At 45.7% G+C, this 19009-nt stretch overlaps 1 protein-coding gene across 1 annotated transcript in view; it reads left to right on the top strand.

Moving 5' to 3' along the window:
- The window catches only part of AK5 (adenylate kinase 5), a 426857-nt gene that overhangs the window by 33767 nt on the left and 374081 nt on the right, over positions 1–19009 (top strand). The window contains exon 3 of the mRNA XM_073593713.1: positions 1703–1870. Within this exon, the coding sequence (XP_073449814.1) occupies positions 1703–1870 (168 nt within the window). The remainder of the gene's footprint in view (positions 1–1702; positions 1871–19009) is intronic.

The following is a 19009-nucleotide window of genomic DNA, read 5'->3' as shown; positions in this document are numbered from 1 at the left end:
CTATATCTGCCTGCAATTCAGCTTTAAATGGTTAGTTCACCTTATCAGAAAAAAGAAAAGATGAACTAACATCCTACACCCTGCTCACCCCCCCCCCCCCCCCCCCCGACCCCCACTGCACTTACCTCCATGGGTGATACATTTTCACTGTCCACGCAGCCCTTTGCAGCAGTCCTGGGGTTTGGGAACAATGCAGTTTTTCTTTCTTCCCTCCTTCCATCTCTCCCTAGGGATGCTGGGACAGATCAGATTGTTCGATTGGTCAGTATGGTCATGTGCTGGTGCTGACCAATCAGAATCACTCAGATCCGTCCTGGTGTTCCTAGGGAAAGAGGAAGAACAGCACAGTTTCCAAACCCCAGGACCGCTGCGGCTGGCTGTGTGGATGGTGAAACTGTATCTATGTATGGTGGCAAGCTGGGGAGAGTGTTGGGCGCTAGTTCATTTTTTCATTTTTTCTAAAAAGGTAAGTTTACACTTTAAATATTTTTTTTCTGTTTTCTTCTACAAATTATGTCAGATCTAACATTTTAATTTTTAAAAAATATAATTATTAACTTTTAAAGTTATGCTGTAGACCAGGGGTCTCCAAAATTTTTAAACAAAGGGCCAGTTTACTGTCCAAAATTTAGGAGCGCCGGACTGTGGCAGGTGGGAGTAGAAAATGTCCTGGCATCAGTGAGAGTAAACAATTCCCCATGATTGGTATTAGGGGGAGTAATAGTGCTCCATCATTGGTATCAGTGGGAGGAATAGTGCCTCATCATTACTGTCAGTGGTAGCAATAGTGTCCCATCGTTGGTATCAATGGGAGGAATAGTGCTCCATCATTGGTATCAGTAGTAGTAATAGTGCCAGGGCCGGTGCTACCACTAGGCAAACTGGGCAGCCGCCTAGGGCGCACTGCTACCTAGGGCGCCCGGCCACTGGTGTTCCTACTCTCTTCTCTCTGCAGCAAGCAACTAAGTCTCAGCATCAGCAGGCAGCTGCTGCTCCGTTCGCACATAGTGTCAGAGGCACAGCGATGGCGGAGGACTGTGTCTGTGTCCCAACTCCCGAATGAATGGAAGCAAGCAAATCATCATTGATGGGCACTGGAATGCTGAATTGAGGGGCGCTGGAAGGCTGCATTGATGGGCGCTGGAAGGCTGCATTGATGGGCGCTGGTAGGCTGCATTGATGGGCGCTGGAAGGCTGCATTGATGGGCACTGGTAAAGCTGTATTTGATGGGCGCTTCATTAAAAAGGTGGGGTATACATGGGCAGGGCAAAGGGGGTGGAGTCAGGGGTGGAGCCGGGGGGGGGCAAAATTAGGTTTTGCCTAGGGTGTAAAAAATCCTTGCACCAGCCCTGAATAGTACCCCATCATTGGTATCAATGGAATTAATAGTACCCCATCTGTGTTATCAGTGGGGGGGGGGGAATAGTGCCCCATGATTGGTGTCAGACTTGCGTCGCTCCCCTTAGAACGGTTCCATAGCACAGAACGGGAGGCGACTTGTCAGGCGACTAGGTCGCCTGACAAGTCGTCCCTGTGTGAACCGAGCCTTAGTTAGGTACACCACTGATCAGCAGATAGTCAATGAAAGCAGCCTGCATTTTTCTTTTTTGACAGGTTTCCTTCAGTTGTAATTAAGTCATATTTTTTTTTTTTTTCTGAATTCTTCCCTAATATTTTTATACCCTGCTGTTTTTGTTCTAGTGTTGCCAGAAAGTTGCAACTTTCCTTATCGGAGATATGACCGGCTGCCTCCTATCCACCAATTCTCTATAGAAAGTGATACAGACCTCTCAGAAACAGCAGAATTGATTGAAGAGTATGAAGTGTTTGATCCATCCAGACCACACCCAAAAATTATACTGGTAATTGGTATGTATACATTTTTAAAGGGAAACCGTAATAGTTTTGTGATTTTTATTTTAAAATGTACAAGCTTTCATATTGATATGAAAGCTAAAGTTGATTTTTTTTTTTTTTTTCTATTAAAATATAATCTTAAGTTTTACAACGATCAGTTTATACAAGGTGCAAAGGATCCAGAGTACTATGCAAAAGCATTTTGCCTTTGGGCTCTCCTTTTGATTGATGCTTCATACTGCCCTGTCTGAACTGAACAGGCAGGTAGGAAAGGGGAATTAGTCATTGTTTTGGCATGGAGGAGCTCAGCTATGAGGAAAGATTCGAAGAACTGAATTTATTCTCTTGAGATGAGAAGATTAAGGGGGGGGGGGGTATAATCAACATTAAATACAAATATAAATACATAAGGGCTCCATAGAGTGAACTTGGTGTTGAGTTATTCACTTTAAGCAGATAAACCGTGGAAAACTGGAAGCCGCACACCGGTTTGATGATAAGTGCTTTTATTGATGAAAATCTGGATCATAGAAGAACACAACTCACTACAGCAGAAGTGTACAGGGAACAGCTGACGCGTTTCGCACAACGAGTGCTTACTCAGCACACCCTGTGCGCACACCTATAATCAACTGTGTGTGTTTTTGGTTTAACTAGATGTGTTTTTTCTACCTGGCTAACTATGTTCAGCTCTGTATCTAAATTCTGGCTTTAGCTATTGAGCTTTTCAACAGAGCAGCTAAGGTTGGGTATAGAGGTATCAGCTTTTTTTGTTATCAACCAGCAGGCTGATTGAAAAAAAAAATGGATTTCCCCATCCACACAAAAGCGTTGGATGGAGGAATCCTCCCCGCTGTGCTATTGTATTCTGACATTGGGGACTCCTCCGCTGTCTGAATAGATCAGAGCTGCAGCTAATTGGCTGCGGCTGCTGATTGAATGAAAGTTCACCAACATCCAGTTCGACAAAAGTAGATCGCCACCTCTACTTCTCTCAAGCGGGAATGGGCATAGATGAATGAAAAAATTCAGATAAACACATCCAGCTCAGTAACTTCCTTTAAAAAAAAGGCCTAGATTCTTTCCTCAATGGACATAATATAACTGAATGCCTAATATTTTCTAGGTAAAGTTGATCCAGGGAATATCCAATTGCCTCTCGGGGGATCAGGAAGGCATATATTCCCCTGCTGGAGCAAATTGGATCATGTTTTATTTTTTTTTTGCCTTCCTCTGGATCAACTGTGGGTATAGGATTGTGTACATAGAATTGTAATTTATTTATTTTTTCCGTTTATTGGTTGAACTGGATGGACTTGTGTCCTTTTTCAACCAGACTAACTATGTAACATATAAAAACGAAAATTGCTTTGTGGCTGGAAAATAAAAATATAAAAAATTCATACGCATTTCATTAAAAAAATGGAAAACATGTTTCTACTTTTTTTTTTTTTTCCAGATTATAAAGGAAAAAAAAAAATCATCTGCATATACAGTTGTGCCCATAAGTTTACATACCTGGCAGAATTTATGATTTCTTGGCCATTTTTCAGAGAATATGAATGATAACACAAAAACATTTCTTTCATTCATGGTTAGTGTGTGGCTGAAGCCATTTATTATCAATCAACTGTGTTTACTCTTTAAGTCATAATGGCAACAGAAACATATCCAGATGTTGTTTTTGGGAAATGAGTGCTGCCAGCATTGCTGCAAAGGTTGAAGGGTTGGGGGGGTCAGCCTGTCAGTGCTCAGACCATACGCTGTACACTGCATCAAATTGGTCTGCATGGCTGTCGTTCCATAAGGAAGCCTCTTCTAAAGATGATGCACAAGAAAGGCCGCAAACAGTTTGCTGAAGACAAGCAGACTAAGGACATGGATTACTGGAACCATGTCCTGTGGTCTGATGAGACAAAGATAAACTTATTTGGTTTAGATGGTGTTAAGCGTGTGTGGCGGAAACCAGGTGAGGAGTACAAAGACAAGTGTGTCTTGTCTACAGTCAAGCATGGTGGTGGGAGTGTCATGGTCTGGGGCTGCATGAGTGCCGCTGGCACTGGGGAGCTACAGTTCATTGAGGGAACCATGAATGCCAACATGTACTGTGACATACAGAAGCAGAGTATGATCTCCTCCCTTCAGAGACTGGGCCGCAGGGCAGTATTCCAACATGATAACCACCCCAAACACACATCCAAGATGACCACTGCCTTGCTAAAGAACTGAGGGTAAAGGTGATGGATGGACTGGTGATGGACTGGCCAAGCATGTCTCCAGACCTAAAACCTATTGAGCATCTGTGGGACATCCTCAAATGGAAGGTGGAGGAGCGCAAGGTCTCTAACATCCACCAGCTCTGTGATGTCCTCATGAAGGAGTGGAAGAGGACTCCAGTGACAACCTGTGAAGCTCTGGTGAACTCCATGCCCAAGAGGGTTAAGGCAGTGCTGGAAAATAATGTTGGCCACACAAAATATTGACACTTTAGGACCAATTTGGACATTTTCACTTAGGGGTGTACTCACATTTGTTGCCAGTGGTTTAGACATTAATGGCTGTTTTGAGTTATTTTGAGAGGACAGCAAATTTACACTGTTATACAAGCTGTACACTCACTACTTTACATTGTAGCAAAGTGTCATTTCTTCAGTGTTGTCACATGAAAAGATATAATAAAATATTTACAAAAATGTGAGGGGTGTACTCACTTTTGGGAGATACTGTGTGTGTATATTATACACACACACACACACACACACACACACACACACACACACACACACACACACACACACACACACACAACATGATTTCATGGCCATTTTGCAGAGAATATGAATGATGACACCTTGCTGATTTTGGCCTGAAGTTTGTGTATGTAAACTTTTGATCTGGTTAATTTGGGTAGTTTATGTTGCCATTATGACTTAAAAAGAGTAAACACATTTGATTGATACATACATACCTTTTAAAAGATTAGTGAATTGTGATCTATGCAAAACACAAAAGTGCTATACCAATACTGGATCAATAATAAATAAGTAAGATAAATAAATATGTATATGTTATGTTACAAGGGCCCCAACCCCTAGAGGCCTAATGGTGATCTCCAGAGTCAGGGAGAGCTGACATCCTTCTTGGTAGAGTGGGTTACTAGGCTTAGTGGATGTAATGCAAGATAGAATGATTGGGCGCCAGTCACTTTTTGAATGCAAACAGAAGAGATTTATTGTCTCTTAACAAGAACTGGGGGAGAGAGGGTTAGGCCCTGAACACCCTTAGGCAGATGCAATATCAATTGGCAGACCCTGAGACAAAATAAGCAGACAGCTATACAGGTTGAGGGCCTTTAATCTGGTTGCAGCACTGTATTTGTTGAACTGCTGTCTCCTGTGGCAACTGAACTTGTAGGTTGACTTCAACACAAATCTGTACACATACCAGACTTGGTATCCCCGTTGTGTAGGACCTGGCCTCCATCTCAAAGCCTCCCGCTGTAGCTTTTCTCACTGAGCTCCCAGTCTTCTCACCAGACCTTCAGATCCCAGCCACCTGCTGAGTCCCTTGAGCACTTCCACTTCGAACCCACTGTACACTCCAAGCGTCACACACGCTACCTGCTGGGTCCCTGGCTTGCAGGGGCGTTGGTAGATGGCAAAAAGACCAGGGGCTTCAGCCCGAAGTCCAACGCCGGAAACTGGGAGGGGGGTGTGTACACGTGATGCAGGCCTTTTTTTTTTGGCTGGGCCATGACCTACCTACACTGACGGTAGTGAACTACCTACACTGACCTACCTACACTGACATTTACATACACTGACCTACCTACACTAACCATACTGACCTACCTACACTAACATTTACATACACTGGCCTACCTACACTAACCATAGTGACCTACCTACACTGACCGTAGTGACCTACATACACTGACCTACATACACTGACATTTACATACACTGACCTACCTACACTGACCTGCCTGACCCACATACACTGACATTTACATACACTGTCTGACCTACCTCAGCTCAGCCATGGTGTGCGGTGTCACAGCAGCCAGGCAGTCAGTCAGAGGAGGAGAGGAGAGCGGCCCGCCCGAGCGCTGAGCGGGGATCTCACAGTGGCGCGGCAGCCGCATTGTAATTCCCGCCTTCTGGAGCCTGCAGCGCCTATGATGGACGTCACACATCCCGCAGTCCCAGCATTGGACCAGGGGGACGTCCATCATAGGCGTTGCAGGCTCCAGAAGGCGGGACCGGCTATGGCACTCGGCCAAATTTGGCCAAATTCGGCGGCGCTCGGGATCAGATCGGTCCTGGTGCTCGCCGCTCGGGGCTTGTAATGAAAAACTGCATGCCTGAGGCTCGGGGCTTTTCGGGGGCACATTCGGGGCTTCAGCCACGTCTAGCCACCCCTCCCGACGCCCCTGCTGGCTTGGCTCTCAGCTAACCCACTGAATCCTTTTCAAGTTTCCCCCCTTTGCTCACCCGCTGGGTCCCTGACTTGAACGCTGAAGCTTTCCCAACTTGTTCACCATCCCCGGCTAGTGAAAAAGGCTGCTCTGCTACCTCTTCAGACTTCACAAACCTGGCTTCTGATAACAGGAGTAGTTGTCCCTTACTGGCGACTGTGTCCCCTTTATCTCTGACCTCAGGTTCTCACTCTGGTTCTCACTCAGTGGTAACATGAGTGGTCGTCCCATGTGGCAACTGCTTCTCCTTCACCTCTGGCAACACTCGGTTCGCCGCCTCTGCAACGATCAGGCTCCCCTCGGGCTGAGCCTCTACACACGTGGCTAGGCCTCAGGCTTGGGTCTAACCTTCATCTGCTGCTTCACATACAGCCACCCAGGCCTCAGCCTGGGGCTAGAAGAACACTGATCACCTGACTCATTCCTCTTAAATAGACTGTCCCAGCATGCTTAGCCACAAATATGATTTGATGAGAAATTATGTCTATTCACAACCTGAACTCACTATGGTCTTGTCATTCTAATGCCAGCAGTGCCACCTATCGACAGAAGAGAGAAATGCACCAGATTCAGGCTTAAGGCAAAAAAGTCAGAGGATACAACTACCAATTAGCCAGGCTAATTACCACCCAGGGGCGGACTGACAACTCATGGGGCCCCCGGGCAATAGGAGATCCTGGGGCCCCCTGTCCCCGCTCATGTGTTCCCACCCACACTCAAGCCACACCCACACAAATCCCCACCTACATTTTGCACTGCCCACACTACATGCGTTCGTCACAGAATTACATTAAAGAAAGTGCAACAATGGTACCTTTCCAAAATTAAAGTGATTGTAAAGGCTCTTTTTTTTTTTTTTTTTTTAAATAACAAACATATCATACTTGCCTCCACTGTGCAGCTCGTTTTGCACAGAGTGGCCCCGAACCTCAACATCTGGGGTGGCTCTTGCGGCTCCTCCCCACATCAGATAACTCCCTAGGAGAAGCGCTCTCCCGGGGGGATGGGGTTACCTTGCAGGTGGGCTCCCGTGTCCAGCATTTGCGTCTATAGACACGTTTACATACGTGTGCTCATCCTACATAAAGCTTTTCATATAGAGCATGTGTGGGGATCATGGGGGTGCTTTACATTTTTTTTTTTTTTATTATTTTTATTAACTTTATATCATTTTCACTGATCACCAATGTAAGGAACATTCTTCCCACTGACCACCAATGTAAGGAGCATTCTTCCCACTGATCACCAATGTAAGGAGCATTCTTCCCACTGATCACCAATGTAAGGAGCATTCTTCTCACTGACCACCAATGTAAGGAACATTCTTCCCACTGACCACCAATGTAAGGAGCATTCTTCCCACTGACCACCAATGTAAGGAACATTCTTCTCACTGACATCCAATGTATAGAAACATTCTTCTCACTGACCACCAATGTAAGGAACATTCTTCCCACTGACCACCAATGTATAGAAACATTCATCTCACTGACCACCAATGTAAGGAACGTTCTTCCCACTGACCACCAATGTAAGGAACATTCTTCCCACTGATCACCAATGTAAGGAACATTCTTCCCACTGACCAACAATGTAAGGAGCATTCTTCCCACTGATCACCAATGTAAGGAACATTCTTCCCACTGATCACCAATGGAAGGAACAATCTTCCCAATATTTATTTAATCCATATTGAGCACTATATTTGATTGGCTGCTTCTGCTTGGCACACACGCACAATCACAATCACGCACATGATGATGAAGTCATCATCATGTGTGATTGTGCGTGTTTGCCAGGCCTAAGCAGAAGCAAACAGCCAATCAAATATAGTGCTCAATATGGATTCAATAAATATGCATAGCCATAGATATAATAAATGACTACAGGAAATAACCAGAGACTACGGATGCGACAACAGGAGATAACCAGAGACTGCGAATGCAACTACAGGAAATAACCAGAGACTGCGAATGCAACTACAGGAAATAACCAGACTACGAATGCGACTACAGGAGATAACCAGACTGGGGATGCGACTACAGGAAATAACCAGACTGCGAATGCGACTACAGGAGAAAACCAGAGACTAGGGATGCGACTACAGGAGATAACCAGACTGCGAATGCAACTACAGAAAATAACCAGACTGCGAATGCGACTACAGGAAATAACCAGAGGCTGCGAATGCGACTACAGGAAATAACCAGACTGGGGATGCGACTACAGGAAATAATCAGAGACTGCGAATGCGACTACAGGAAATAACCAGAGACTGCGAATGCAACTACAGGAAATAACCAGACTGCGAATGCGACTACAGGAAATAACCAGAGACTGGGGATGCAACTACAGGAGATGACCAGAGACTGTGAATGCAACTACAGGAAATAACCAGACTACGAATGCGACTACAGGAGATAACCAGACTGGGGATGCGTCTACAGGAAATAACCAGACTGCGAATGCGACTACAGGAGATAACCAGAGACTAGGGATGCGACTACAGGAGATAACCAAACTGGGGATGCGACTACAGGAGATAACCAGAGACTAGGGATGCAACTACAGGAGATAACCAGACTGCGAATGCGACTACAGGAGATAACCAGAGACTAGGGATGCGACTACAGGAGATAACCAAACTGGGGATGCGACTACAGGAGATAACCAGAGACTAGGGATGCGACTACAGGAGATAACCAGACTGCGAATGCAACTACAGAAAATAACCAGACTGCGAATGCAACTACAGAAAATAACCAGACTGCGAATGCAACTACAGAAAATAACCAGACTGCGAATGTGACTACAGGAAATAACCAGAGACTGGGGATGCGACTACAGGAGATGACCAGAGACTGGGGATGCGACTACAGGAGATAACCAGACTGCGAATGCAACTACAGAAAATAACCAGACTGCGAATGTGACTACAGGAAATAACCAGAGACTGGGGATGCGACTTCAGGAGATGACCAGAGACTGGGGATGCGACTACAGGAGATAACCAGACTGCGAATGCGACTACAGGAAATGACCAGAGACTGCGAATGCAACTACAGGAAATAACCAGACTGCAAATGCGACTACAGGAAATAACCAGACTGCGAATGCGGCTACAGGAAGTAACCAGACTGCGAATGCGACTACATTAAATAACCAGAGACTGCGAATGCAACTACAGGAAATAACCAGAGACTGCGAATGCGACTACAGGAGATAACCATAGACTGCGAATGCGACTACAGGAAATGACCAGACTGCGAATGCGACTACAGGAAATGACCAGACTGCGAATGCAACTACAGGAAATAACCAGAGACTGCGAATGCGACTACAGGAGATAACCAGACTGGGGATGCGACTACAGGAGATGACCAGATAGCCAGTTTTAAAATTCAAACTTTCAGCAATGCACAGCTATACAGGGGGATAAACAACATTTCCAGGGATGCTTTAGCAAAAAAAAAGGGGTCTACAGGCCGGGTATCTACGGTAGGCAGAAGGACCTACCTGTCCCACGTGACTCCGAAACGTTGCACTCTCCTTGTGTTGTGATCATGCAATAAATTACTCGTTTGGACGCTATTTATGTCGTTCCATGGTGTGCTGGCAAATATCTTCACTATCTTCTGAACAGGGGCACAGACTGCAAAACAAACCCTACTGGGGTGTTAACCCTTCCCTATGCTATCCAAAAAAAGTTAAATTTACATTTAAAAAATTCACCTGTTCCAACTTAAATTCAAATTCAATTTAAGAACAAACCTACAAAATCTTGTTTGTTACCCAGGGACTGCCTTTAAATGCAAAGTGTTCTCTGACTGCACAAAGTGGAAAGTTGGGGTGGTGATGTCATGATCTCCATTTTGTCCAAACAAAGAAGACTTTGCACTCAAAGTCAGAGTAAACTCCCTTGGTTGATTTTTACCTGTAGGTAAGCCTATAATAAGGCTTACCTATAGTTACAGTTAACATTTAATAAACGTTCACCGTTTAGGCGATATTTACTTGTGAAGCTGCGGGTGATGTTCCTCCAGAGTCCTGTGCCGTGAACAGCGGCTCCCACGCGCATGCGTGGGAGTGATGTCATCGCTGCTTGTTCAGTCAAAGGACCGGAGCCTGCCAACCGGGAAGAAAGACTGGGTGAAGATAGAAGCCCTGTCAGCGGTGACAGCTCGGCGCTGGAAGGCTTCATTTTAAGGTAAGTTTCACATAATGTGCTAGTGTGCTAAGCACACTAGCACATTATAACTCTGCCTTGCAGGTTTAAAAAAAAAAAGCCGAATGGCGCCCCTGCCGTATGAGCTACCCCCTGTTTGCGCTAAACAGCAGGACAGCTGCTTGGCACTCAGTTTGGAAGCTAGCGGAGCTCCCTGTATTGGCGGAGCCTACTACAGAGATTTCCAGCTTCCACAAGCATCACCTAGATATGGCACATACATACTTACTTTTGTCCAAGCTGGAAAAGTGCAAACCATACCTAAAAGTCAGCTTTAGGCCTCCATGTACAGAAAGGCAGGGTGTTGTCTATAAGCTGAAATTCACTGGGGTTTTTTATGCTTTTAACCACTTCAATACCAGGCACTTAGACACCTTCCCGCCCAGCCCAATTTTCACCTTTCAGTGCTGTTGCAATTTGAATGACAATTGCGCGGTCATGCTACACTGTACCCAAACAAATTTTTTTATCATTTTGTTCCCACAAATAGAGCTTTCTTTTGGTGGTATTTGATCACCTCTGCGGTTTTTATTTTTTGCGCAACAAATAAAAAAAGACCGAAAATTTCGAAAAAAAACAAGTTTTTCTTTGTTTCTGTTAAATTTTTTTGTAAATAAGTACGCTTTCTCCTTCAATAATGGGCACTGATACGGCGGCACAGATGGGCACTGATACGGCGGCACTGATGGGCACCGATGAGGTGGCACCAATGAGGTGGCACTGATGAGGTGGCACTAACGGGCACTGATGATGGGCACTGATAGGCGGCACTGATGGGCACTGATAGGTGGCACTGATGGGCACTGATAGGTGGCACTGTTATGCGGCACTGATGGGCACTCATAGGTGGCACCGATGGGCACTCATAGGCGGCACTGATGGGCACTCGTAGGTGGCATTGATTGGTATATATGGGTGGTACTGATGGGTACGTATGTGTGGCACTGATGTATGGCACTGATGGGCACTGATAGGTGGGCACTGATGGGCACAGATGGGCACTGATGGGCAATGACAGGTGGCACTGATGGGCAATGATAGGTGGCACAGATGGGCAATGATAGGTGGCACTGATAGAGCATTGCTGGGCAGATCTGGGCATATCATGGACATAATAGTGCCAATCAGTGCCCATTTGTGGGCACTGATTGGCACAGATTGGGCACATGTGGATGGCCATGGGGTACATACCTGGCCATCCACGTTGCCCCTCCCCTGGTGGTCCTAGTGGCATCCCTGGTAGTCCAGTGGGGTGATCTGAGGGGGGGCTGCGCTGATAAACAATCAGCGCAGACCCCCCCTGCCAGGAGAGCTGCCGATCGACTCTCCTCTACTTGCGTCTGTCAGACGCGAGTGAGGAAGAGCCGATCAACGGCTCTTCCTATTGACAGCGTGATCAGCCGTGATTGGACACGGCTGATCACGTGGTAAAGAGCCTCCGCCGGAGGCTTTTTACCAAGATCAGTGTAGCGGTGTGTCAGACTGACACACCGCTCCACCGATTGCCGCGATGCGCGCCCCCGGGGGCGCGCTGCGGCATGTTATCCTGCTGGACGTCATATGACGTCCAGTCAGGATAACACAACCACTTCCCGGACGTCAATCCGCTATAGGGCGGGCGGGAAGTGGTTAAAGTGGAGTTCTGCTTAAAAAAAGAAAAAAAAAAAAAATTAAAAGTCAGCAACTACAAATACTGCAGCTGCTGACTTTTAATAATCGGACACTTACCTGTCCCACGGTCCAGCGATCCGCTCGTCTCCCCCTCCTCTCTGAGGCACCGGCATTGTCACTGTGGGCGTCCGGCTGTGGCTCCATAGCCGGGCATGCACTGCGCATGCGCTAACCATGCATCGTGACTGGCCAGGCAATCATCTGGGACCTGTGACGTGTCCCAGATGATTGCCGAGAGGGAGGGGATAGAGGTGATCTCCCTTCCGGTGCTGTGGTGCGCCGGGAGGAAGTGGGAGCTGGGACCCTCTAAAAAGAGGGTTTCCGCCCCCCCCCCCCCCCCAAAAAAATGACATGCCAAATGTGGCATGTCAGGGGGTCATCGGAACCCCCCCCCCCTCCGGAGTCACAATTGGCACCTTTCAGGGGGGAGGGGGGTGCAGATACCTGTATAATACAGGTATCTGCACCCACCTCCGGGAATAAACTCCAGCGGGAGTCACGCCCCCTCCCGCACTCCCCCGCTGTCTCCTGGGAAAGACACAGGTCCCAGGAGATAGTGGGGACCATTGAGAACGCGCAGCGCGACTCGCGCATGCGCAGTAGGGAACCGGGAAGTGAAGCCGCAACGCTTCACTTCCTGATTCCCTCACTGAGAATGGCAGCGGCAGCACCCGAGGACCGAGGGACGGTTCGGTCTCGGGTGCCGACATCGCTGGACCCCGGGACAGATGAGTGACCTTATTTTAAAAGTCAGCAGCTGCAGTATTTGCAGCTGCTGACATCTAAAAAAAAAAATTTTCGCCGGACTCCCGCTTTTAAAATTTTTTTTTCCCAGCTTTTTACAAGCTTTTTTTTAAAAGCGTTTAGAAGTGTATTACAAATGTTTTACAGCTTCAGGTGTTTTTGTTTAGCCAATAGAAAGCACTAGGGGAAGGAGAGGGAGAGAAAATGGGGGTGGAGAGCTGCTATTTGAGCAGAAAACACTTGTAAAACGCTGAAATCAGTCGTTTCTATCCAAGTCTATGGGGCCAAAAATGCTTGTAATCTGCCAAAAAGAAGCTCATGTACTTTTTTGAGCTTCAGGTGTTTTGCTACAGACCGCTCAGATGTGAACAGGGGCCATTGAATAGATGGGATTTGGCTTGTTGAGCATTTTAGAGCTACAAGCTTCAAGCAGAAAATCACTCAGGTGTGAACGTAACCTTACAGTGTGATGATACGGATAATTTTCTTAGGCTCTGTTCACATCTAGGCGTTGCTATTTTACCACGTCTTTGCAGTGTTTTTGTACAGGCGTTTTCAAGGTTAAAAGGGCAGCAATGTAAAAGCAGTAAAACGCCTGTAATCTGCCAATTTTTTGAGCGAGGGGCGTTTTGCTTCAGGCGACAGAACGCTCAGATGTGAACAGGGGCCATTGAAATGAATGGGATTTGTCCTGTTGGGCATTTTTAGAGCTGAGGCTTAAGGCCCATACACCCTATCAGATTTTTGCCTTCAGATTTACCAAAACCATATAATATGAGGTCAAACCTTAAGGCTACTTTCACACTGGTGCGGGTAGGCGCCGGAGGTAAAGCTGTGCTATTTTTAGCGCTGCTTTACCGTCGTTTTAGCGGCGCTATTGGGCCGCTAGCGGGGCATTTTTAACTCCCGCTAGTGGCCGAAAAAGGGTTGAAACCGCCGGCAAAGCGCTGCTGGAGCAGCGCTTTGCCAGCGGTTTGGCCGCGCTGCCCCATGGACTGTGTATACACCGCTCCTACAGCGCTACAAAGATGCGGCTTGCAGGACTTTTTTGACCGTCCTGCAAGCACACCGCTCCAGTGTGAAAGCCCTCGGGCTTTCACACTGGAGAGACAGGTGAGGCTCTTTACAGGCACTATTTTTAGCACTGTAGCGCCTGTAAAGCGCCTCAGTGTGAAAGTAGCTTTATGCCTCGTACACATGATCGGACATTCTGACAACAAAATCCTGGATTTTTTTCCGACGGATGTTGGCTCAAACTTGTCTTGCATACACACGGTCGCACAAATCTTGTGGGAAATTCCGAACGTCAAGAACGCGGTGACGTACAACACGTACGACGAGCCGAGAAAAATAAAATTCAATAGCCAGTGCGGCTCTTCTGCTTGATTCCGAGCATGCGTGGAATTTTGTGCGTTGGAATTGTGCACACACGATCGGAATTTCCGACAACGGATTTTGTTGTCGGAAAATTTGAGACCCAGCTCTCAAATTTTTGTTGTTGGAAATTCCGACAGCAAATGTCCGATGGAGCCTACACATGGTCAGAATTTCCGACAACAAGCTCACATCGTACATTTGTTGTCGGAAATTCCAATTGTGTGTACGTGGCATTAGAGTTTCAATTTGTATGCAATCAGGCAGGCCCTTGCACTACATGGTCTTGTAAATCTAAAGACAAAAATCTGCAGAAAATCTAATAGTGTGTATGGGGCCTTACAGCAGAAAAACGGCCAAAAACCGCAGAGGTGTGAACAGAGCCTAAAGCCTCGTATACACGGTCAGGGGGACGTACGCGGGACGTACAGGCTTTCCGCCCAGCGGTGAGCTGACTTTGAACAAGCTGTTTGATTTTATTGATTCTGTAAGCATATTTTGTATTAGGGGGGTCGAGTTTTTTAATAAACGGTTTAACACTATGGCAAGCATCCCCTCTATGTTTTGCATGATATAAACTACATCATGGCTATGGAGAACTAACCCTTACCAGTGGCAGCAGAGCAGACCATCCCTGGGAGAAATATCACAGGCTCATCTGACTCCTACCTTTGGTGAGCATACACTCAAAGGGGGCTATCACCAGGTGACTCGGTGAAGGTGTATAGGCCGATGATTGGTGCACTCTGGTGGAATTAAAGTTCATCTTGTATGCTGTCGTTTGCACACAATGATCTATTAGTAAAAAGACTTGCCGGATTAGCCTGATTTAGGCTTTGTATTTACTATGGACTAAGCTTTTTATTAGATTTCAATTTTTAAATGTATTCATGTCCTATGATTTATATTTTATAATCTAGTACACTTGTGGTTCAATCTATGTTTAGCGCTGTTAATATTTTCTCGTTTTGGAGAGGTATATATATTTCGCATCTTTTTGTTTTTTTATAATAGCAGCTAATAGTGTATAAAATCCACCATATATCCATTGTGAGCGCTGGGATCAGAGATCCTTTCTTTTCTCTGATATTTTTTTTTCTTTTTTTTTTTCTTATGTAAGTTCATTAATTATTTATTTTATCAAATACTGTGCTGCACTATTTATTATACTGACAATATTTCAAATGAATGGTGCGCTGTTCCTTTAAGAATAAATAAAATAAAGCTTTCCAGGTAATAAATTATACACACCTTACTCAAGAAGTGCAAATTACATTGTATGAAGAAAAGCTTATTTTGTGCTTAAATTAATACGATATAATTTACAATTATTGAGTAAGGTGTATATAATTTATTACACGGAAAGCTTTATTTTATTTATTCTTAAAGGAATGGCGCACCATTTATATGAGAAATTGTCAGTATAATGCCCTGTACACACGATAGGATTTTCCAATGGAAAATGTGTGATAGGACCTTGTTGTCGGAAATTCCGACCGTGCGTGGGCTCCATCACACATTTTCCATAGGAATTTCCGACACACAATGTTTGAGAGCTTGCTATAAAATTTTCCGACAACAAAATCAGTTGTCGGAAATTCCGATCGTGTGTACACAAATCCGACGCACAAAGTGCCACGCATACTCAGAATAAATAAAGAGATGAAAGCTATTGGCTACTGCCCCGTTTATAGTCCCGACGTACGTGTTTTACGTCACCGCGTTCAGAACGATCGGATTTTCCGACAACTTTGTGTGACCTTTGTGTATGCAAGACAAGTTTGAGCCAACATCCGTCGAAAAAAAATCCATGGATTTTGTTGTCGGAATGTCCGATCAATGTCCGACCGTGTGTACAGGGCATTAGAGTGATTGAGTACACTTGGTGCAGCAGTTCAGTTCCAGGCACAGATTTGGTTTATAATTTACATATAGCAGCACATGAGTTTTATTGTTATAATGCTATTTAATATATTGTTTGCTTGTCCACAGGACATACATTCATTTGTACGTCGTGAAGTGTGAATCTCATTGTATTCCAAAGGGTTCCTCTTAAGGCTCTGCCTATGTTTCATGGCAGGAATGACTGTGCCACCAGTCACATACTTGTCGTCATTCTCTGACCTTGACTAGAAGAATGAATATTGAAGTCTAAAGCCGCGTACACACTGGCGGACTTTTCGACCGGACGGTCCGACGGACCGAGTCCGGCGGACAATCCGACCGTGTGTGGGCTTTATCGGACCTGCAGCGGACTTTTTTGGTCGAAAATCTGATGGACTTTAGATTTGGAACATGCTTTAAATCTTTCCGACGGACTCAAGTCCGGTCGAAAAATCCGCTCGTCTGTATGCTAGTCCGACGGACGAAAACTGACATTAGGGCAGCTATTGGCTACTGGCTATCAACTTCCTTATTTTAGTCCAGTCGTACGTCATCACGTATGAATCAGTCAGACTTTGGTCGTGTGTAGACAAGTCCGTTCGTTAGAAAGTCCGTCGAAAGTCCGTTGGAAAGACCGTCGGACCTTTGTAGTCAAAAAGTCCGACCGTGTGTACGCGACATAATTGTCATAACCAACAGCTGCACCTCTCGGCTTTTGTGATAAGGTTGAAGTTGTTCAGAAGTCTATAGAATGCTTCAAAGCACCGTCCACATAAAAAACAGCTGTATTTAAATATTTGATGAAATTACTTCAAGCCTGTCAGAAAAATTCAATATGACTGGTGTCTGGAGCCGCGTCAGTCATATGTCTCAGAAGACCTGGCTGCACTTTGAATTTTTGATGAATTGTATGTTTAATAGAGATGAGAGAGCCAATTTGTGTAAACCAGCATTTGAGCTAAATTGGGCTGATTTGGCCCAGTGCAAATAGCCACAAAGTATATGGTTATGGAATTAATTTCATGCCTCTCTTTAGAACACTCAACACACAGTGAACAGCTGAAAACAAAAAAAAATGAAGATAAAATAGAGCTTTAATTGTGTCCCCCTCATTATTATTTCCAATTAAATGTGTGAAATCAAGCTGGCATTTATTATATCATTCATAGCAAAAACAATATGTAACGCCAATTGAAAAACGTATGAACTTGACACTTAAAGGACTCTTGTATCAAAAAAAACCTTAATGGGGCGTACACACGTTCGGACTTTTCGACCGGACTGGTCTGACGGACGCCGACGGACCAAATCCAGCGGACAATCCGATCGTGTGTGGGCTTCACCGGACCTTCAGCGGACTTTTCCAGTCGCAAATCTGACGGACTTTAGATTTGGAACATGCTTCAAATCTTTACGTCGTAACTCCGCCGGACCCAGAAATCCGCTCGTCTGTATGCTAGTCCGACAGACAAAAACTGACGCTAGGGCAGCTATTGGTTACTGCCTATCAACTTCCTTATTTTAGTCCGGTGTACGTCATCACGTACGAATCCGTCGGACTTTGGTGTGATCGTGTGTAGGCAAGTCCGTTCATTAGAAAGTCCGTCGGAAGTCCGCTGGAAAGTCTGTCGGACCAGTCCTGTCAAAGTCCACCCGTGTGTACGCAGCATCACAAGTCTGTTCTGAAGTTCACTTCAATCAGATCCCACTTCTCTGTGCCATCTGTTGGCTCTTTGCCAGGCTCCCCAGGCCTGATCTTCATTCCCCAACATCTTCCCCGTATCTGCCCATCCTTTCTTATAACCAGTATGGATATGCTCGTGTCATCAGCCCTCATCATTGTGGTTGCCATATTTTTATGGGGCATATGTATAAAAAAAGAAAATTTCTTGGTGCCTAGAGCAACCAATTAATTTCCACTTGGCATTCCTGCAAGGCAGGTTTGGATTCAAAACAAGGACTTTAGTTAATTTGTACGGGATACAAGAAATGTTCTTATTAGCACACTTTTCATACATAAATCCTAGGCTTTTTCTCAGGGTGTATGCACCTCCAGCCCAGAGTCTATGTACTGGCAAGGTGTCCTTGGGCCTACTGGAGGGTTTATTGATGCTGGGGGATGTATTGTCGCTGGCATGTGTAGTGTTGCTGGGGGCTCTATTGTTGCTAGTGGGATCTATTATTGCTGTGGGGGTGTACTGTTGCAAGGGTTCTATTGTTGCTGGCTGCTGGGGGATCTATTCTTGCAGGGGAGGTGTCTATTGCTGGTGGAGGAACTATTGTTGCTAGGGGGTGTCTATTGTTGCTGAGGGAGATCTACTGTTTTTAGGGAGGTCTACCATTACTGGCTGCTGGAGAGTCTATTGATGCTGGCTGCTGGGGCATCAGCTGTAGCTGGCGGAGGTCTATTGCTGCTGGGGGATCTATTGTTGATGAGGAGGATCTATTGTTGCTGGGGGAAATCTATTGTTGCAGAGGATGATCTATTGTTGCTGGGGGGGGATCTATTGTAGCTTGGTGGTCTATTGGGAGGAGGGTAGGGGCAGAGACAAGGGACAGTGCTTGGTGGTGGATGGGAGGCTTGGACAATGTACTCGGGAGGGTAAGGGGTACCTGCACCTATTCTCTGAGAAAAGAGCCCTTGCATTAACCCCTTGGGCCTTGTACCCACAGGCTCCAGCTCTTATAAGTCCCTTGTGTACGTCAAACTTATACAGAGAATTTGCAGCATACCATTCAGGTGTTCTCATGTCATCAACCTCCATCACAGTGGTTG

Source organism: Aquarana catesbeiana, linkage group LG07, assembly GCF_042186555.1.
Source record: "Aquarana catesbeiana isolate 2022-GZ linkage group LG07, ASM4218655v1, whole genome shotgun sequence".
NCBI classification, from domain to species: domain Eukaryota; kingdom Metazoa; phylum Chordata; class Amphibia; order Anura; family Ranidae; genus Aquarana; species Aquarana catesbeiana.
This window is presented reverse-complemented; position numbering and strand designations above follow the sequence as displayed.